We start from the raw sequence: 21,647 nt of genomic DNA, 5'->3' as shown, positions 1-21,647 counted from the left end.
TCGATATCTTCAGTTCCAAGGGTTTGTTCGGGTCGGTCACCAACACCAAAACCCTTGCCATCTACAGTAATCTGTGACTCATGCTTGTCACAATACACAGATCAGGCCTACTGGCTTAGTCATAACATTTTATAATAAATAGATCAAACCCATGGAATCTTGTATGATTTTCCCAATTAACCAATAAGGCCTCTGACCTTTACTATTGGCGTTGCACCATAACCAACACAGGTCTATTTAAAGTGTGCATAACTGGCAACCATCAAACCATCATGCATACAGTTATAAAATGACAAATATGTTGAAAAATACAGCTTGCAAAACAATAAATAACCCCTCTCAGTAGGGTCTAACAAGATTCATCACAGATTTGTTAGACTGGGTGCCCAATGCCAAACCCCTGACCCACTTTGGTAAGCTGTGAGATTCCATATAACACTATACCAGCCCACAGCCTGTCACACAATGGCATAGCAACTAACTGTCAAAGGCCTACTGGCTTAAACAAATGCTTTTCAGAATAAATAAGCTAGACGAACAGTATTTGTCATAACTTTTTATAAGCAGAACAGACCCATGGTATCGAACATAACGTTTCCCAGTGCACCAATCAGACCTCTAGCTTGTCACCATAACCAGCTCAGACCTGCTGTTTCCAGCATGCAGGCTCCCACACGGTATCCATCAGGCACTCAGTCATAGAGGTAGATAGGATACAAAAGTACACTTGGCAAAGCAAATACTACCTCTTCTCAGTGCTCTTAAGAAGAATTCTCACAGTACATTTCTATATCCGTGGTTTGTCGCACGTGGTAACCAACGCCAAGACCCTTGCCTACTACCGTAGTCTGTGAGAATCCATGTAACAAAATACCTATCTGTGGGCTTTGATACAGAGGAACAACCATGCACTCTTGAATGCCTATTGAATTTAAATCCGATACTAATGCACTAATAGTTACAGCCATTGCCAAGTTTCTGTTTTCTATGTGGTTAACAAGACGAAGAATGTTTCGGAAGTAACAAAGCTTCCTGGCTTGTTGTTAGATAACTCCCCCAGGAAAAACTTTGGGTTCCTACTGTATTTTAACTTTTTAATCTGTTAATAAATAACTTATTGTCTTAAATATCTTAACGGGACTCCGCCACTATACGGAAACTTGTGGACTATGTATATGAATTGGGATGTAACATGTGTATTATTTTATTGCCTAAAATGTGTTTTTTTTTCTTTGTTGTACTTTTATGGTTCATAAACAAACCGAAATAAAGTTTAGAATAAAAAAAAATAATTTAACATATGCTTTTTACAAAAAAAAATCAGGTCTTTAGCCTTTTTCATAACATTTCATAACAAAAAGATCAGGCCTTTTGCCACTGTTATTTTCTTGCCACCATGCTCCAGCGAGTCCTGCTGTATTAAGTATAAGCATTGCAACACGCACATATATAGTGGAAGAACACAACTTCAGCCCAACCAAACCATCTACTCAGGGAAACCAACATGTAGGTGGAGCCTAAGTGTGTATCTCCAAAAGTTCAAGTCCCATCCTATTGTGCACTTGATCCTTTATGTGTGCCTTCTCTGGGCAGCCATACTGCTGCAGGCTCATGCAGCCCGATAAACAAACACAATAACCACAGCTGCATAGAGGGGAAGCACTATTTCTGTGGAAGCACACAACTTCTGCCCAATCAAAACACGTTCTGCTGCCCACCAACATGTGAGCAGAGCCAAATCCCCTTTCTGCAGTGCCCCTGAAAACCCTTTTAAGATTGATCACAAAAGGTACAGCGACAGGTGCGCTGTCAAGCCAAAGGACATGAGAGGGCGGGAAGACCAACACAATCCCACAAGCGAATCACAACCACATAATTTACCTCTAAAAATCCCAAGAACTCCCCACCACATTCCCTGTCACTGACATATTCAATAGCCTGAATATCTGAATATGATAATTAAACAGGGTTTCTCCCTTCTCGTCCCATAATCTAGATCCAATCCTTGCACAGATCAAACAAATGCAAAACATATACCCTTTGTGGACAAATCAATGATTTACTCTAACTTTTCATGCACAGAAACACCTGGTATGAATGAAACCCCCAGGAGTGTGTGGCAGTCCTTTGTGCTTGGTGAGTCCCTTAGTGCCGGAGCCTCCTATACCTTGACCTGGGCCAGATGATTGTTTCCATTTCTGTGCTGTCACCATTCTCTCAACTACCAGTAAGTAGAATGTCCATTCTCATTTCCTGGAAGAGGTCCGGTTTTAAATAATGTAGTAGGTTGCGCCTACTAGTAGTGCGCCAGTAGTGTGCTGGTGGTGAGTATGCAGTGTGCTTGTGTTACGCCTGCAGTGTACTGGTGTTACGCCTGCAGTGTGCTGGTCTTAGGCCTGCAGTGTGCTGGTGGTGCACCTGCAGTGTGCTGGTGCTACACCTGCAGTGTGCTGGTCTTAGGCCTGCAGTGTGCTGGTGGTGCGCCTGCAGTGTGCTGGTGGTGCGCCTGCAGTGTGCTTGTGTTATGCCTCAGGGTGCTGGTGGTGCGCCTGCAGTGTGCTGGTGTTACGCCTGCAGTGTGCTGGTGGTGCACCTGCAGTGTGCTGGTGCTACACCTGCAGTGTGCTGGTCTTAGGCCTGCAGTGTGCTGGTGGTGCGCCTGCAGTGTGCTGGTGGTGCGCCTGCAGTGTGCTTGTGTTATGCCTCAGGGTGCTGGTGGTGCGCCTGCAGTGTGCTGGTGTTACGCCTTCAGTGTGCTGGTGGTGCACCTGCAGTGTGCTGGTGCTACACCTGCAGTGTGCTGGTCTTAGGCCTGCAGTGTGCTGGTGGTGCGCCTGCAGTGTGCTTGTGTTATGCCTCAGGGTGCTGGTGGTGCGCCTGCAGTGTGCTGGTGTTACGCCTGCAGTGTGCTGGTGGTGCGCCTGCAATGTGCTGGTGTTACGCCTACAGTGTGCTGGTGGTGCGGCTGCAGTGTGCTGGTGGCGCGCCCGCAATGTGGTAAGGGCATTCCCGCAGTGTGCTGGTGGTGCACCTGCAGTGTGCTGGTGGTACACCTGCAGTGTGCTGGTATTACGCCTGCAATGTGCTGGTGTTACGCCTACAGTGTGCTGGTGGTGCGGCTGCAGTGTGCTGGTGGCGCGCCCGCAATGTGGTAAGGGCATTCCCGCAGTGTGCTGGTGGTGCACCCAAAGTGTGGTAAGGGCATGCCCGCTGTGTGCTGGTGGGAAAACTAGGAAAGGCTTGGGTCCTGTCACTGGCCGGCGTGGACCACTATTGTGCAAGAAACAAAACAAGGGCCGGGCAGTTTCGAGTCTGTATCACAGTGCACAGCCTAGTCTAACAAATCACTAGGCTGGACAACCATTTGTGTTGATTTACTTATCGTTTTTATACAAATTTTTCAAACCAGTTTTTGGCGTCAAGAGATACAACACAACATTTATCACAAAATACAAATATACATTCAGTGAAATGAGAAAGAAATATCAAAAACAAAATTGTGTAAACAAAGGAAATGTCATACATAAATAACATGGACAACTATCAAACAGGCCTCAAATTAATCAGTCATAGAGGCTCCAATCCTGATTATGCAAACCACAAGGGGAATGTTAAGTTAAAGAAACCTCCTTGTTACAACCCTCGCAAGATACACAATAGATCAACAGATTAGGTGCCAAAGCTAGGAACAACATAGGAACATATCAGCAATTCCAAAGTGTGTTTAAGTTGATTCCTAGCGTGCCCTAAAAATTCGGTATCTTGGGGGTGAAAACGTCGACGCGTTTCGAACCCAAAAGTATTCCAAGGGTTCTCCTCAGGACATGGATTGGGGGGTCGTTGTCACTGTGAAGCAATTAAAAACACAGTATAAGTGAGGGTACCTATTTTCATCCACTCCTCGCAGAGACACAACCACTTATAAGTGAAAAAGTACCTTAGTCGTGGGATGTTCAAGTCACTCCCTGTGAGAAAAGCGGGGTGAGAGGTCTGATTTAGAAAAAATACCAGTATCTGAATCGTCTCAACAAACGCTGCACCAACTTTAATTAAAAAATGAATAAAGCGCGGCATACCTTAGCAATGAGCGAGGTTGCCGCTGGGTAGGGAGACAGTGCCGGCCGTCACCTTTACGTTAATACATAAGTCTGAAATCTAAAGAAATGATGGACATTGCTTAGTATTGCTCTGAGTGCCGTACGAATGCACGGGTATGAGCAGAAACTGACAGGGACAATGGTCCTACCTTATCGGCGGGGCAATTTTTCAACAGTGCGCTGGTGGTGGAGCGGCAACCGCCGCGCTGACTGGCGTGCTGTTCAAAATAAAGGCAGGCATTTAGATGGACGCGGTTACACGCGTGTCCACAGCGAAAACAAAATCCTAACGGATGACTTACTTCTCGGCTTTGGTCCGAGGCGTTACAGTCCGGCACTCTTATCGGCGTGGGAAATTTTAACAGTGCGCGAGTGGTGAAGCGGCAACCGCCGTGCTGACAGGCGTGCTGTTCAAAATAAAAGCAGGCATTTAGATGGACGCGGATGAAAGCGTGTCCACAGTAGGAACATAATCCTAACGGGTGACTTACTTCTCGGCTTTGGTCCGAGGCGTTACAGTCCGGCACACTACGGCTTCTGTGAGAGAGCTTGTGAGCCCGGGGGGCGTGTCTAGAAGTATTTAAACTCCTCCTATTCCTAATGAATTATGGGAAATGTGGTTTCAACAATCGGACACAATTGTTGGAAAAATAATGAAATGTGCAGAGCGAGACGTATGCAAAGGTATATGAATCCATTGACTGGTAAATCTCTGGTAAATGTAAATCACAAAGAGCAGGTACTGAACGGACACGGGAGCAGCAACAGGCACAAGCAGACTTGCGTTACAGACAGGTGAAGTGTTTATAGATTGCTGAATTCGTTCATATCATTCAATCCCGACATGGCGGTATTGAATTTTAAAATGAGATACGCATCTTTTTGGGCCAATCTCGCATCAGGGTCTCCTCCGGCACCAGGGGCATTTTTTATACACGCCAGGATTGTCCACTTCAGGTCGTTTGCTGAATGTTCTTCTTTCAGAAAGTGCGAAACCAACGGTGCAGTAAGTACTTTGTTATTAATCCGTGATCTATGTTGGATTATGCGTTGGCGCACTTCTTGTGTGGTTTTCCCTATGTATACTTTCCCACAGGGACAGGTTATGGCATACACTGCGTACTTTGTTTTGCAGTTGGTAAAGTCATCGTGACGCCAGTGTTTTGTTCCATCAGTAAAGTGGGTACCTTCCGTCGTTAAGCTGCACACCGAACACGTTCCACACTTGTGGTGTCCTTTGACTGGTCCCAGGTTGAATAGGGTACTTTGTGTCTCCCTTTTGGTTGTACCCCTTGTTGAAGAAATTTGCTGCCCTATGCTACGATTTTTCTTCAATGCCGCTCCACCACCAGCGCACTGTTGAAAAATTGCCCCGCCGATAAGGTAGGACCATTGTCCCTGTCAGTTTCTGCTCATACCCGTGCATTCGTACGGCACTCAGAGCAATACTAAGCAATGTCCATCATTTCTTTAGATTTCAGACTTATGTATTAACGTAAAGGTGACGGCCGGCACTGTCTCCCTACCCAGCGGCAACCTCGCTCATTGCTAAGGTATGCCGCGCTTTATTCATTTTTTAATTAAAGTTGGTGCAGCGTTTGTTGAGACGATTCAGATACTGGTATTTTTTCTAAATCAGACCTCTCACCCCGCTTTTCTCACAGGGAGTGACTTGAACATCCCACGACTAAGGTACTTTTTCACTTATAAGTGGTTGTGTCTCTGCGAGGAGTGGATGAAAATAGGTACCCTCACTTATACTGTGTTTTTAATTGCTTCACAGTGACAACGACCCCCCAATCCATGTCCTGAGGAGAACCCTTGGAATACTTTTGGGTTCGAAACGCGTCGACGTTTTCACCTCCAAGATACCGAATTTTTAGGGCACGCTAGGAATCAACTTAAACAAACTTTGGAATTGCTGATATGTTCCTATGTTGTTCCTAGCTTTGGCACCTAATCTGTTGATCTATTGTGTATCTTGCGAGGGTTGTAACAAGGAGGTTTCTTTAACTTAACATTCCCCTTGTGGTTTGCATAATCAGGATTGGAGCCTCTATGACTGATTAATTTGAGGCCTGTTTGATAGTTGTCCATGTTATTTATGTATGACATTTCCTTTGTTTACACAATTTTGTTTTTGATATTTCTTTCTCATTTCACTGAATGTATATTTGTATTTTGTGATAAATGTTGTGTTGTATCTCTTGACGCCAAAAACTGGTTTGAAAAATTTGTATAAAAACGATAAGTAAATCAACACAAATGGTTGTCCAACCTAGTGATTTGTTAGACTAGGCTGTGCACTGTGATACAGACTCGAAACTGCCCGGCCCTTGTTTTGTTTCTTGCGCTGTGTGCTGGTGGCATGCCCGCAGTGTAGTAAGGGCATGCCCGCTGTGTGCAGGTGGCATGCCCACAGTGTGACTGGTGGCGCGCCCGCAGTGTGGTAGGACTTGTCTACAGTGTGCTGGTGGAGTGCCCGCAGTGTGCTGGCAATGTGCCCTCAGTCTGCTGGTAATGCGCCCTCAGCGTCCTGGTGACGCGCCCTCATGTCCTGGTGACGTGCCCTCAGTGTGCTGGTGACGCGCCCTCCGTGTGCTGGTGACGCGCCCTCAGTGTGCTGGTGACGCGCCCTCCGTGTGCTGGTGACGTGCCCTCAGTGTGCTGGTGATGCGCCCTTAGTGTGCTGGTGATCGCCCTCAGTGTGCTGGTGATGTGCTCTCAGTGTCCTGGTAACGTGCCCTCAGTGTGCTGGTGACGTGCCCTCAGTGTGCTGGTGATGCGCCCTTAATGTGCTGGTGATCGCCCTCAGTGTGCTGGTGATGTGCTCTCAGTGTCCTGGTAACGTGCCCTCAGTGTGCTGGTGGTGCGTCTGCAGTGTGCTGGTGGAGCGCCTGCAGTGTCCTGGTGACGTGTCCTCAGTGTGCTGGTGGTGACGTGCCTTCAGAGAGCTCATGACGCGCCCTCAGTGTGCTGGTGACATGCCCTCAGTCTTCTGGTGGAGCGCCTTCAGTGTCCTGCTGACGTGCCCTCAGTGTGCTGGTGACGCGCCCTCTTTGTGCTGGTGACGCACCCTCAGTGAGCTGGTGACGTGCCCTCAATGTACTGGTGATGTGCCCGCAGTGTGCTGGTGACGTGCCCGCAGTGTGCTCATGATGCACCCTCAGTGTACTGATGACGCGCCCTCAGTGTGCTGGTGACGCGTCCTCAGTGTGCTAGTCACGCGCCCTCAGTGTGCTGGTGAAGCACCCTCAGTCTGCTGGTGACGTGCCTTCAGTGTACTGGTGACGCGCCCTCTGTGTGCTGGTGACGTGCCCTCAGTTTATTGGTGACGCGCCCTCAGTGTACTGGTGACAAGCCCTCAGTGTGCTGGTGATGTTTCCTCAGTGTACTGGTGACGCGCCCTCAGTGTGCTGGTGACACGCCCTCAGTGTGCTCATGACCTGCCCCAAGTGTGCTGGTGGCGCGCCCTCAGTGTGCTGGTGATGCGCCCCCAGTGTGCTGGTGATGCGCCCTCAGTCTGCTGGTGACGCACCCTCAGTGGGCTAGTGACGCGCCCTCAGTGTGCTGGTGACGTGCCCCCAGTGTGCTGGAGACGCGTCCTCATTGTGCTGGTGACGTGCCCTCAGTGTGCTGGTGATGCACCCCCAGTGTGCTGGTGACATGCCCTCAGTATGCTGGTGACGCGCCCTCAGTCTGCTGGTGGTGCACCCCCAGTGTGTGGGTGACGCGCCCTCAGTGTGGTGGTGACATGCCCTCAGTATGCTGGTGACGCGCCCTCAGTCTGCTGGTGGCACACCCCCAGTGTGTGGGTGACGCGCCCGCAGTGTGCTGGTGACGCGCCCTCAGTCTGCTGGTGTCGTGTCTTCAGTGTACTGGTGACGTGCACCAAGTGTGCTCATGACGCACTCACAGTGTGCTGGTGACGGTCCCTCAGTGTGCTCATGACACACCCTCAGTGTGTTGGTGATGCTCCCTCAGTGTGCTGGTGATGCGCCCTCAGTGTGCTGGTGACGCACCCTCAGTGGGCTGGTGACGCGCCCTCAGTGTGCTGGTGACGCACCCTCAGTGGGCTGGTGACGCGCCCTCAGTGTGCTGGTGACGGCCCTCAGTGTGCTGGTGACGCGCCCTCAATGTGCTCATGACACACCCTAAGTGTGTTGGTGATGCGCTCTCAGTGTGCTGGTGACGTGCCCTTAGTGTGCTTGTGATTTGTTCTCAGTGTGCAGGTGATGCGCCCTCAGTGTGCTGGTGACGCGCCCTCAGTGTGCTGGTGACGCGCCCTCAGTGTACCGGTGACGTGCTAGCACGCTGATTTCAGCAGTCAGATAGACACCTCTTTGGTTCTCTTACCTTGGCCTGGTGGATGTTACAGTGCAGCGCGTTCATCTTCTCATCAAACAGAAGGCTGAACTCCAGGGTCCCCAAAGAAGCTGCAAAAAATAAAACCCAGGGTTACTAAAATACCCAAAACACTTGTTCTTTCCTGCTCACTAAAGGCAGACAGTTTTGACCTCTTATTATTATCACAATGAGACTAGACTCTGCAGAACCAGGTGTCACCTGACTGGAAAGACACAAGTATATGAACTTCACCACAAGAGGGCGCCTCTCACTGTTCCCCTCTGCCCTACTTGCTAGTTTACCCTAAGTAGTTTGGTATCATGTTTGATTTGGTCTGAAGTGTATCGTGAGCGATTTCAGTCTTCCGCAGAGTTTTCTTATCTGCTCTGGTTCAGGGTTTAGGTTACAGCAGAGGTGTGAGGCACAGACATGATGCCACACCCGTCGCTGTGGTACAGGGTGTAGGTTAAAGCAGAGGTGTGAGGCACAGACATGATGCTGTGCCTGTCGCTGTGGTGCAGGGTGTAGGTTAAAGCAGAGGTGTGAGCACAGACATAATGATGTGCCTGTCGCTGTGGTGCAGGGTTTAGGTTAAAGCAGAGGTGTGAGGCACAGACATGATGCTGTGCCTGTCGCTGTGGTGCAGGGTTTAGGTTAAAGCAGAGGTGTGAGGCACAGACATAATGCTGTGCCTGTCGCTGTGGTGCAGGGTGTAGGTTAAAGAAGAGGTGTGAGGTACAGACATAATGCTGTGCCTGTCGCTATGGTGCAGTGTGTAGGTTAAAGAAGAGGTGTGAGGTACAGACATGATGCTGTGCCTGTCGCTATGGTGCAGTGTGTAGGTTAAAGAAGAGGTGTGAGGTACAGACATGATGCTGTGCCTGTCGCTGTGGTGCAGGGTGTAGGTTAAAGCAGAGGTGCGAGGTACAGGCATGATGATGTGCCTGTCGCTGTGGTGCAGGGTGTAGGTTAAAGCAGAGGTGTGAGGTACAGGCATGATGATGTGCCTGTCACTGTGGTTGGTGCAGGGTGTAGGTTGAAGAAGAGGTGTGCGGTACATGCATGATGCTGTGCCTGTCGCTGTGGTGCAGGGTGTAGCTTAAATCAGGGGTGTGAGGTACATGCATGATTCTGTGCCTGTAGCTGTGGTACAGGATGTAGTTTAAAGCGGAGGTGTGAGGTACATGCATGTTGCAGTGGCTGTCGCTGTGGTACAGGGTGTAGGTTAAAGTAGAGGTGTGAGTTACAGACATTAAGCTGTGCCTGTCGCTCTGGTGCAGGGTGTAGTTTAAAGCAGAGGTATGAGATACAGGCATGATGCCACACCCGTCGCTGTGGTACAGGGTGTAGTTTAAAGCAGAGATGTGAGGTACAGGTATGATGCTGTGCCTGTCGCTGTGGTACAGGGTGTGGGTTAAAGCAGAGGTGTGAGGTACTAGCACGATGGTGCGCCTGTCGCTGTGGTACAGGGTGTGGTTTAAAGCAGAGGTGTGAGATACAGGCATGATGCCACGCCCGTCGCTGTGGTACAGGGTGTAGCTTCAGGCAGAGGTGTGAGGTGCACCATTACGGTGCGCCTGTCGCTGCGGTACAGGGTATGCTTTCAAGCAGAGGTGTGAGGTACTGGCATGATGGTGCGCCTATCGCTGTGGTACAGGGTGCGGTTTAAATCAGAGGTGTGAGGTACTGGCATGATGGTGCGCCTGTCGCTGTGGTACAGGGTGTGGTTTAAAGCAGAGGTGTTAGGTACCGGCATGATGCCGCGCCTGTCGCTCTGGCGCATGGTGTAGTTTAAAGCAGAGGTGTGAGATACAGGCATGATGCCACGCCTGTCGCTGTGGTACAGGGTGTAGCTTAAAGCAGAGGTGTGAGGTACAGGCATGATGGTGCGCCTGTCGCTGCTGTACAGGTTGTGGTTTACAGCATAGGTGTGAGCTACAGGTATGATGCTGTGCCTGTCGATGTGGTACAGGGTGTAGTTTAAAGTGGAGGTGTGAGATACATGCATGATGCAATGCCTGTCGCTGTGGTACTGGGTGTAGCTTAAAGCAGAGGTGTGAGGTACAGGCATGATGGTGCGCCTGTCGCTGCGGTACAGGTTGTGGTTTACAGCAGAGGTGTGAGCTACAGGTATGATGATGTGCCTGTCGATGTGGTACAGGATGTAGTTTAAAGTGGAGGTGTGAGGTACAGGCATGATGGTGCTCCTGTCGATGTGGTACAGGATGTAGTTTAAAGTGGAGGTGTGAGGTACATGCATGATGCAGTGCCTGTAGATATGGTACTGGTGTAGTTTAAAGTGGAGGTGTGAGGTACAGGCATGATGGTGCTCCTGTCGCTGTGGTACAGGGTGTTGTTTAAAGCGGAGGTGTGAGGTACATGCATGATGCAGTGCCTGTCGCTGTGGTACAGGGTGTAGGTTAAAGCAGAGGTGTGTGGTACAGACATTAAGCTGTGCCTGTCGCTCTTGTGCAGGGTGTAGTTTAAAGCAGAGGTGTGAGGTACAGGTATGATGCCGCGCCTGTCACTCTGGCGCAGGGTGTAGTTTAAAGCAAAGGTGTGAGATACATGCATGATGCCACGCCCGTCGCTGTGGTACAGGGTGTAGTTTAAAGCAGAGATGTAAGGTACAGGTATGATGCCACGCCCGTCGCTGTGGTACAGGGTGTAGCTTAAAGCATAGGTGCGAGGTACAGGTATGACGGTGCGCCTGTCGCTGCGGTGCAGGGTGTGGTTTAAAGCAGAGGTGTGAGGTACAGGTATGATGCCGCGCCTGTCACTCTGGCGCAGGGTGTAGTTTAAAGCAAAGGTGTGAGATACATGCATGATGCCACGCCCGTCGCTGTGGTACAGGGTGTAGGTTAAAGCAGAGGTGTGATATGAGGTACAGGCATGATGCTGCGCCTGTCGCTGTGGTACAGGGCGTGGTTTAAAGCAGAGGTTTGAGGTACTGGCATTATGGTGCGCCTGTCGCTGTGGTACAGGGTGTGGTTTAAAGCAGAGGTGTGAGATACAGGCATGATGCAACGCTCGTCGCTGTGGTACAGGGTGTGGTTTAAAGCAGAGGTGTGAGGTACTGGCATTATGTTGCGCCTGTCGCTGTGGTACAGGGTGTGGTTTAAAGCAGAGGTGTGAGGTACTGGCATTATGGTGCGCCTGTCGCTGTGGTACAGGGTGCGGTTTAAAGCAGAGGTGTGAGGTACAGGCATGATGCCGCGCATGTCGCTGCCGTACAAGGCGTTGTTTACAGCAGAGGTGTGAGGTACAGGCATGATGCCACGCCTGTCGCTCTGCGCAGCGTGTAGTTTAAAGCAGAGGTGTGAGGTACAGGCATGATGCCACGCCTGTCGCTCTTGCGCAGGGTCTAGTTTAAAGCAGAGGTGTGAGATACAGGCATGATGCCACGCCCGTCGCTGTGGTACAGGGTGTAGTTTAAAGCAGAGGTGTGAGGTACAGGCATGACGGTGCGCCTGTCGCTGTGGTACAGGGTGCGGTTTAAAGCAGAGGTGTGAGGTACTGGCATTATGGTGCGCCTGTCGCTGTGGTACAGGGTGCGGTTTAAAGCAGAGGTGTGAGGTACAGGCATGACGGTGCACCTGTCGGTGCCGTACAGGGCGTTGTTTAAAGCAGAGGTGTGAGGTACAGGCATGATGCCGCGCATGTCGCTGCCGTACAAGGCGTTGTTTACAGCAGAGGTGTGAGGTACAGGCATGATGTCGCGCCTGTCGCTCTCCGCAGCGTGTAGTTTAAAGCAGAGGTGTGAGGTACAGGCATATTGGTGCGCCTGTTGCTGCCTTACAGGGTGTGGTTTACAGCAGAGCTGTGAGGTACAGGCATGATGCCGCGCCTGTCGCTCTGGCGCAGGGTCTAGTTTAAAGCAGAGGTGTGAGATACAGGCATGATGCCACGCCCGTCGCTGTGGTACAGGGTGTAGTTTAAAGCAGAGGTGTGAGGTACAGGCATGACAGTGCGCCTGTCGCTGTGGTACAGGGTGCGGTTTAAAGCAGAGGTATGAGGTACAGGCATGATGGTGCGCCTGTCGCTGCCGTAAAGGGCGCTGTTTACAGCAGAGGTGTGAGGTACAGGCATGATGCCGCGCCTGCCGCTGCCATACAGGGTGTTGTTTACAGCAGAGGTGTGAGGTACAGGCATGATGTCGCGCCTGTTGCTCTGCGCAGGGTGTAGTTTAAAGACAGATGTGAGATACAGGCATGATGTGCTACAGGGTGTAGGTTTGAGGTTTTATGCTCAGGTGTGACTCAATCAATGTGTGATGACTCTCAGCTCCAGTGCAGGTTCTGGTTTCATACTCAGGTGTGTCTTAGTCAATGTGTGATGACTCTCAGCTCCGGTGCAGGTTCTGGTTTCATGCTCAGGTGTGACTTAGTCAATGTGTGATGACTCTCAGCTCTAGTACAGGTTCTGGTTTCATGCTCAGGTGTGACTTAGTCAATGTGTGATGACTCTCAGCTCCAGTGCAGGTTCTGGTTTCATGCTCAGGTGTGACTCAGTCAATGTGTGACGACTCTCAGCTCCGGTGCAGGTTCTGGTTTCATGCTCAGGTGTGACTCAGTCAATGTGTGACGACTCTCAGCTCCGGTGCAGGTTCTGGTTTCATGCTCAGGTGTGACTCAGTCAATGTGTGACGACTCTCAGCTCCGGTGCAGGTTCTGGTTTCATGCTCAGGTGTGACTTAGTCAATGTGTGATGACTCCCAGCTCCGGTGCAGGTTCTGGTTTCATGCTCAGGTGTGACTTAGTCAATGTGTCATGACTCTCAGCTCCGGTGCAGGTTCTGGTTTCATGCTCAGGTGTGACTTAGTCAATGTGTGATGACTCTCAGCTCCGGTGCAGGTTCTGGTTTCATGCTCAGGTGTGACTTAGTCAATGTGTGATGACTCTCAGCTCCTGTGCAGGTTCTGGTTTCATGCTCATGCGTGACTAAGTCAATGTGTGATGACTCTCAGCTTCGGTGCAGGTTCTGGTTTCATGCTCAGGCGTGACTTAGTCAATGTGTGATGACTCTCAGCTACGGTGCAGGTTCTGGTTTCATGCTCAGGTGTGACTTAGTCAATGTCAGATGACTCTCAGCTCCGGTGCAGGTTCTGGTTTCATGCTCAGGTGTGACTTAGTCAATGTGTGATGACTCGCAGCTCCGGTGCAGGTTCTGGTTTCATGCTCAGGCGTGACTTAGTCAATGTGTGATGACTCTCAGCTACGGTGCAGGTTCTGGTTTCATGCTCAGGTGTGACTTAGTCAATGTCAGATGACTCTCAGCTCCGGTGCAGGTTCTGGTTTCATGCTCAGGTGTGACTTAGTCAATGTGTGATGACTCGCAGCTCCGGTGCAGGTTCTGGTTTCATGCTCAGGTGTGACTTAGTCAATGTGTGATGACTCTCAGCTCCCGTGCAGGTTCTGGTTTCATGCTCAGGTGTGACTCAGTCAATGTGTGATGACTCTCAGCTCCGGTGCAGGTTCTGGTTTCATGCACAGGTGTGACTCAGTCAATGTGTGATGACTCTCAGCTCCGGTGCAGGTTCTGGTTTCATGCTCAGGTGTGACTTAGTCAATGTGTGATGACTCTCAGCTCCGGTGCAGGTTCTGGTTTCATGCTCAGGTGTGACTTAGTCAATGTGTGATGACTCTCAGCTCCGGTGCAGGTTCTGGTTTCATGCTCAGGTGTGACTTAGTCAATGTGTGATGACTCTCAGCTCCTGTGCAGGTTCTGGTTTCATGCTCAGGCGTGACTGAGTCAATGTGTGATGACTCTCAGCTCCGGTGCAGGTTCTGGTTTCATGCTCAGGTGTGACTTAGTCAATGTGCGATGACTCTCAGCTCTAGGGCAGGTTCTGGTTTCATGCTCAGGTGTGACTTAGTCAATGTGTGATGACTCTCAGCTCCGGTGCAGGTTCTGGTTTCATGCTCAGGTGTGACTTAGTCAATGTGTGATGACTCTCAGCTCCGGTGCAGGTTCTGGTTTCATGCTCAGGTGTGACTTAGTCAATGTGGGATGACTCTCAGCTCCTGTGCAGGTTCTGGTTTCATGCTCAGGTGTGACTTAGTCAATGTGTGATGACTCTCAGCTCCGGTGCAGGTTCTGGTTTCATGCTCAGGTGTGACTTAGTCAATGTGTGATGACTCTCAGCTCCGGTGCAGGTTCTGGTTTCATGCTCAGGTGTGACTTAGTCAATGTGTGATGACTCGCAGCTCCGGTGCAGGTTCTGGTTTCATGCTCAGGTGTGACTTAGTCAATGTGTGATGACTCTCAGCTCCGGTGCAGGTTCTGGTTTCATGCTCAGGTGTGACTCAGTCAATGTGTGACGACTCTCAGCTCCAGTGCAGGTTCTGGTTTCATGCTCAGGTGTGACTCAGTCAATGTGTGATGACTCTCAGCTCCGGTGCAGGTTCTGGTTTCATGCTCAGGTGTGACTTAGTCAATGTGTGATGACTCTCAGCTCCGGTGCAGGTTCTGGTTTCATGCTCAGGTGTGACTTAGTCAATGTGTGATGACTCTCAGGTCTAGTACAGGTTCTGGTTTCATGCTTAGGTGTGACTTAGTCAATGTGTGATGACTCTCAGCTCCGTTGCAGGTTCTGGTTTCATGCTCAGGTGTGACTCAGTCAATGTGTGATGACTCTCAGCTCCGGTGCAGGTACTGGTTTCATGCTCAGGTGTGACTCAGTCAATGTGTGATGACTCTCTGCTCCGGTGCAGGTTCTGGTTTCATGCTAAGGTGTGACTTAGTCAATGTGCGATGACTCTCAGCTCCGGTGCAGGTTCTGGTTTCATGCTAAGGTGTGACTTAGTCAATGTGCGATGACTCTCAGCTCCGGTGCAGGTTCTGGTTTCATGCTCAGGTGTGACTTAGTCAATGTGCGATGACTCTCAGCTCCGGTGCAGGTTCTGGTTTCATGCTCAGGTGTGACTTAGTCAATGTGTGATGACTCTCAGCTCCGGTGCAGGTTCTGGTTTCATACTCAGGTGTGACTTAGTCAATGTGTGATGACTCTCAGCTCTAGTACAGGTTCTGGTTTCATGCTCAGGTGTGACTTAGTCAATGTGTGATGACTCTCAGCTCCGGTGCAGGTTCTGGTTTCATGCTCAGGTGTGACTTAGTCAATGTGTGATGACTCTCAGCTCCTGTGCAGGTTCTGGTTTCATGCTCAGGCGTGACTTAGTCAATGTGTGATGACTCTCAGCTCCGGTGCAGGTTCTGGTTTCATGCTCAGGTGTGACTTAGTCAATGTGTGATGACTCTCAGCTCCTGTGCAGGTTCTGGTTTCATGCTCAGGCGTGACTAAGTCAATGTGTGATGACTCTCAGCTCTAGTACAGGTTCTGGTTTCATGCTCAGGTGTGACTTAGTCAATGTGTGATGACTCTCAGCTCCGGTGCAGGTTCTGGTTTCATACTCAGGTGTGACTTAGTCAATGTGTGATGACTCTCAGCTCCGGTGCAGGTTCTGGTTTCATGCTCAGGTGTGACTTAGTCAATGTGTGATGACTCTCAGCTCCTGTGCAGGTTCTGGTTTCATACTCAGGTGTGACTTAGTCAATGTGTGATGACTCTCATCTCTAGTACAGGTTCTGGTTTCATGCTCAGGTGTGACTCAGTCAATGTGTGATGACTCTCAGCTCCGGTGCAGGTTCTGGTTTCATGCTCAGGTGTGACTTAGTCAATGTGTGATGACTCTCAGCTCCGGTGCAGGTTCTGGTTTCATGCTAAGGTGTGACTTAGTCAATGTGTGACGACTCTCAGCTCCGGTGCAGGTTCTGGTTTCATGCTCAGGTGTGAGATGCCAGTGATGGCTTTGACTGTGGTACAATGGTATTCCCTGCACAGATGCCAGGTGCAGTCATGTTGTGATGACTTTCATCTCTGGCATGAGGTGTTTCATGTGAGGTAAGGTGATAGCACGAGTGTAGGAAACAGACTGTGTATATACCATACTAAAGTAAGGTATAGTGTGCACAGAGTCCAGGCAGTCCCCAGAGGTATAGCAGAGGCTAAATTAGATAAGTACTGACAGCTCCCTTTGTGGTAGTGTGGGCGAGCAGCTAGGCTTACCTGGAGGATTTATTTTATTCACTCAGGCAAGACTGAAGGCACACACTCAAAGACTGAATCCAGATAAATTAGGTAAGTATAAAAAGGCTTCCTTATAATTTATTTTGTAGAACCAAGCAGGACTAGGCACATGCAAGTAATAAGTACTTGCATGTGCACAGAAATGCAATTGTGTATTGTATTGGAATCGATGACAGGTTTGTATTACTTTTAAGACAGTTCAAAATACAGTAAGATTACTTTTGATTACTCTTGCGTTACTTTTCAGTTACTTCAAGTACTTGCGGTGATCTGCCAAGATATCATACACTGGAGATAGTCGCTTACTGGTAAGTACGACAATTCTGAAGTTATACCATAGTTACTTTCTTTTCATACCCAACAATAGGTCAACAAAGACATTTTTTAAGAAAAAAACACGTAACATCGGTTCCTATGTAAAAAAGAGTGTAACCGGCTCATGAGCAGGAGTGTTGGTCGGCCAGGCTCTCAAGTGCACCACGAGCGGCACTGGGGCGGCAGGATACAGAGTGCAGGGGCTCAATGTTAGCCAATAGGATTAAGGGGCCTTCGGTCTGGGACTGCTTGCGAGCAGGCCACCTGTATGTGGAAGCAAAGCTCCTAGGGTTAACATCAGCACTGCAGGGGCCAACAATCAGCACAGGAGCAGCACCACCAGCGGCACAGGGGAGGCCGGGTGGAGAGAGCCAAGGAGACGTTGAGTACCCTGCACATTTTCCTGCAATGAGGGCTTTAATCTCTGGTACTGTGTGTTGTTTCATGGACATGTGTGAAGTAAGGTCATAATTTCAGGGCTTTCACCTCTGGTAGTTTGGTGTTTCATTCACACATATCTAGTGAGGTCATGATGCGATTTCTTTTAGTTCTGGTACAGTGTGTCATTTCATGCACAGGTGCGAGGCACATAAATGGTGTGATCCTGGACAGCCCTCATCCTGCCATCTACGTATCTCTCTACCGCCCCATCCGGCTGAACATCATACTCGAGTCCGAGCGTACACTCTGCTGACACGACTGTTCCTCATGCTTCCGTGAACAGGCAATCACAGGGGACTAATATAATTCGATATTATGTCCCCAGTTGGGGCCGGATGTGAGTAGCTAACTGGTAATGCTCATCTTTGATACGCATCTGATCTTTTGTCCGTAATTAACCTTGAGGCTTTTTATCTTTAATAATCAGAGCATCACTGGAGCTGGTGAAGCAGCGAAGAGCTGAACCGGGCTGTTCTAGCCCATCACCACTTCCTTTAGTTCACATTTAAATTCTCATTAGCTTAATGACCATGTACAGCAGCACATTACAGAACACAAGCAAACCCCTGGGTCTAAAATAGAAAGAAAAAGAGTGGGTTAGTACACCCAGCTGGAGTGGAGGATTCCTTTTAAAAGACAATTTCCCTCACCCACCGTAGCTAGCACGCTTATCATCGGGAACCTCTTCGCGCCGTGATGCCTAGTCATGATCTGAGCTACAACCCCTCTTTTGAGGGAAGAGCACAGCGGATGATTTTCAGAGGTATAGTAAATGCCCTTCTCTTCTTTCACAGTGCAGGGCAGAGACATCAGACGTACCACAGGGGGTGGAACCAGCACTGTGGGGGGCGGGCACAGTCCTATTCTGGTTCCAGGTGCAACTCCTCCCTCCCATCTAGACGCAGATCTCTCTATTCACCACTGGGCTGACTCATTCTGTCTCCTGGAATCCCCCAGCCCTGTCACTCACAAAACCAGACAAAGGAATATACAACCTAGCAGGGGCAGGTTTGAATGGTTAGACAAGCAAATACCTACTTTCTAAAAGTGGTATTTGCAAACACAGAATATTAAAATTTACTTTACTAAAAGATGTATTTTATCATTCTGAGTTAAGGCATACTAAACTCGAATTTCTACCATGTTCTCTGAGACAGTTAGTATTATAAACATGTAATAATCTAACAGCCCATTCTGGCCTATGGAGAACAGGTAGCCTTGCAATAGTGAAAAACAAAAATGGCTGTAATTCACTATTAGGATATGCCACACACATCAGGGCGTGTCCTACCTTGGGCCTACCATACGGGTGACTGATATGAAGAAAAGGGAAGGTTTAGGGACTCGCAAGTGGGTGCACTTGCCCAGTCAGCATGACAGTACCAGACTGCACGCAGGCTCTGCAATGGCAAACCTTAGACACATTTTACAAAGCTCCTTCTGTGGGTGGCACAACCAGTGCTGCAAACCCACTAGCAGCATTTGGATTTACAAGCCCTGGGCACTCCTGGTGCACTGTACTAGGGTCTGACAAGTAAACCAAACAGTCAATCATGGAATCACCAATTAATACATTCATTTACAGTAGGGAGCAAATGCACTTTAGCACTGATCAGCAGTGGTAAAGTGCCCAGAGTCATAAAACCAACAAAAACAGGTCAGACAAAATACAGGAGGAAGGCAAAAAGTTCAGGGATGACCCTGCAAAAAGGGCCAAGTCCAACAACTTCCAAGCACTATCTTGAGGGGTGCTAACTCCAATGAAAGGCACAATCCCCACGCAATGTGCCCAAACACCAGCAGAGCTTGAGGAGTGCCAACCAGTGCACTAACACACTGAAAGAATCCAAGGAAGTTGGGGCTGCCACTGTGTGTAAGTCAAAAACCCCAGCCCTGTACTCATTGCATCCAAGCACAAATACCCAGATTACGCTGGGAAATGTTGGATTCTGCCCTTGGATGCTATAAGGAGCCTGCAACTGAGATAACATTACACCTGATGTTATTATTGAAGCCTACAGTCTGCTCTTTAAGCTCCTTCCCTTTGAATTCATCCAAGTGGTGTCATTTCAGACTCGGTCTGTTTGCAGAGCAGTGTGGTGTGCACAGGGTCAGACTGGAGACCACAGTAGCTTGGCACAGTATGTTGTGCAGAAAAGGGGTTTCGAGGTGGAGGGGACAGTTCTCACGCATTGTTCACCATCGACAGCTTTCCCCTACCTCTCCTTTGCCTCTGCACCTCTCCCTTACTCTGCTCTCAGTCAATGTTCTCAATTGACATAGATTTACTAAAAGGCCTGGGGTAGCGGAAGTGACATCTTCCAAACATTGAGCCATTGATGACATGACAGGAAGTGACATCACATTACATTTTGACCCTGGTGATGTTAGAGCAGGCTTTGCCACATGAACGTTGTCATAGTGGCATTAAGGTTGTGACACCGCTAAACTAAAAACTGAAATATCTTTGGTGAAAGTGACATATTCAGTGGAAAAAATAGCAATGGTTAAAGTGAAGTTATGGTTAGGAATTGTAAATAAGTCATGATTTACAGTGAAACAAGACCTTAGAAATGAGTGAGATTATAGTTAGGTGTGATATTAAGATATGATTTTTTTTTAATGCTTACAAATTCACGGTAAAAAACAAAGGGGCTCATTAGGAAGACGCGTCATCCTGTCGTGTGTAAGGACCGCCCTCCATAAGGGCGGGGTCCCATTGGGGGTATTAGGATGCGCCCACCACAGTGGCGGGCGCATCCTATATCTTTAGCATTGCGGCGGGGGGTGCTGAAAGCACCGGCCGCCGCAATGCTAAAGATAAATGTTGTGCATTACAAAGCACAACATGATAGGCACCGCGCGGTGCCTGCCACGTTGTACTTTGCAATGCTGTCCCTGGGGGCCCGCAATGGGCCCCTGCAGGGTGTCTCCGCATACCTTTCCGCATTGGAAAATGCCCATGCTAATATGGCTGGTGGTGTCTGATAGACACCACCACCATATTAAACCTTTTCCGCCCCGGCCGCAAGGCAACCGTGGCGGAAAAGCGGCGGACGGTCTTTCTGTCCGCCGTGGTCCCCCCGGCCCTACTAATATGGCGGGGGGTCAGTCCGGGTAGGATGACGGGCGGATCGCCCCACCAGGCCGGCGGTAGCTACCGCCAGCCTGGCGGGTGCGATCCGCCCGCCATCCTAATGGGCCCCAAAGTTTTAAATGGTGTTATAGTTAGGTTAAAATTTCAACAACAATGTAACATTTTGAACTCAAAAAATCTCAGAAATTAACCAGTTATAGTCAGCAAAGCTAACTCTAACTTGCGACCCCACCATGCATTGCCTATGAGCTCACATATTACACCACTCATCTATGACATCATTGATGACATCACTGATGACATCTCAAATGACAGCATTTCAAATGATGGAGTACCCAGCGCCTTTAAAGTCTCAGGAAGGGGAGCAGAGTGGCCCACCTTTCTTTTATGTTCTTTGACGCATGGGGGGATGGGTTCCCTTGGGCCTCTTAAAGCCTGGACAGTGTGGCCACACGGCCTCCCTCATCAATTTTATTGATTTCTACACAGGGGAATGGGGTTTCTGAGGCCTATTTCAGATTGGAGAGGAGGCCTGTGTGCCTCCTCCTTTTTTTTAAAAGAAATCAGCCCCAGGGGATAGCGTCTGCGGGCCTACAAAGGGTCGGGGACACATGCCCCCCCTTTCGTGAATTCAGCATCAGAGGATGAGGTCCCTGGGGACTAACAAAGCTCCGGTGTGGGGTGTCCCTCTTCATGACCCCAAAAATGTATAAACAAGCATTTGCAATGCAATGGTCTCGGCATCATTAAAGGTAGAGCTATTGGCATTGCTCATGACATTTCTTTTTTTTTCTTTAAATCATAAATAAATGGCATTGTCATTTACATTGCCAATACACAGCACTCTGCACTCAACAGCACACGCCACTCTGCACCTGCACTCACTGCTCTGCACACTCACTCTGCACTCACTACTCTGCACTCACTACTCTGCACTCACTACTCTGCGCTCACTACTCTGCACTCACTATTCTGCATTCTGCACACTCACTCTGCACTCACTACTCTGCACTCACTACTCTGCACTCACTATTCTGCATTCTGCACACTCACTCTGCACTCACTACTCTGCACTCTGCACTCACTACTCTGCACTCACTACTCTGCACTCTGCAATCACTATTCTGCACTTTGCACACTCACTCTGCACTCACTACTCTGCACTCTGCACTCACTACTCTGCACTCACTACTCTGCACTCACTACTCACTACTCTGCACTCACTACTCACTACTCTGCACTCACTACTCTGCACTCACTACTC

At 49.4% G+C, this 21,647-nt stretch overlaps 1 protein-coding gene across 1 annotated transcript in view; it reads right to left on the bottom strand.

The window, feature by feature from the left end:
- LOC147736558 (double C2-like domain-containing protein beta) overlaps positions 1 to 21,647 on the bottom strand; it is a 477,282-nt gene that overhangs the window by 210,975 nt on the left and 244,660 nt on the right. The window contains exon 2 of the mRNA XM_086953771.1: positions 8,454 to 8,533. Coding sequence (XP_086809897.1) covers positions 8,454 to 8,533 — 80 coding nt within the window. The remainder of the gene's footprint in view (positions 1 to 8,453; positions 8,534 to 21,647) is intronic.

Source organism: Lissotriton vulgaris, chromosome 1_2, assembly GCF_964263255.1.
Source record: "Lissotriton vulgaris chromosome 1_2, aLisVul1.2, whole genome shotgun sequence".
NCBI classification, from domain to species: domain Eukaryota; kingdom Metazoa; phylum Chordata; class Amphibia; order Caudata; family Salamandridae; genus Lissotriton; species Lissotriton vulgaris.
The sequence above is the reverse complement of the archived record's forward strand: the minus strand, read 5'-3'. Positions and strand labels throughout refer to the sequence as shown.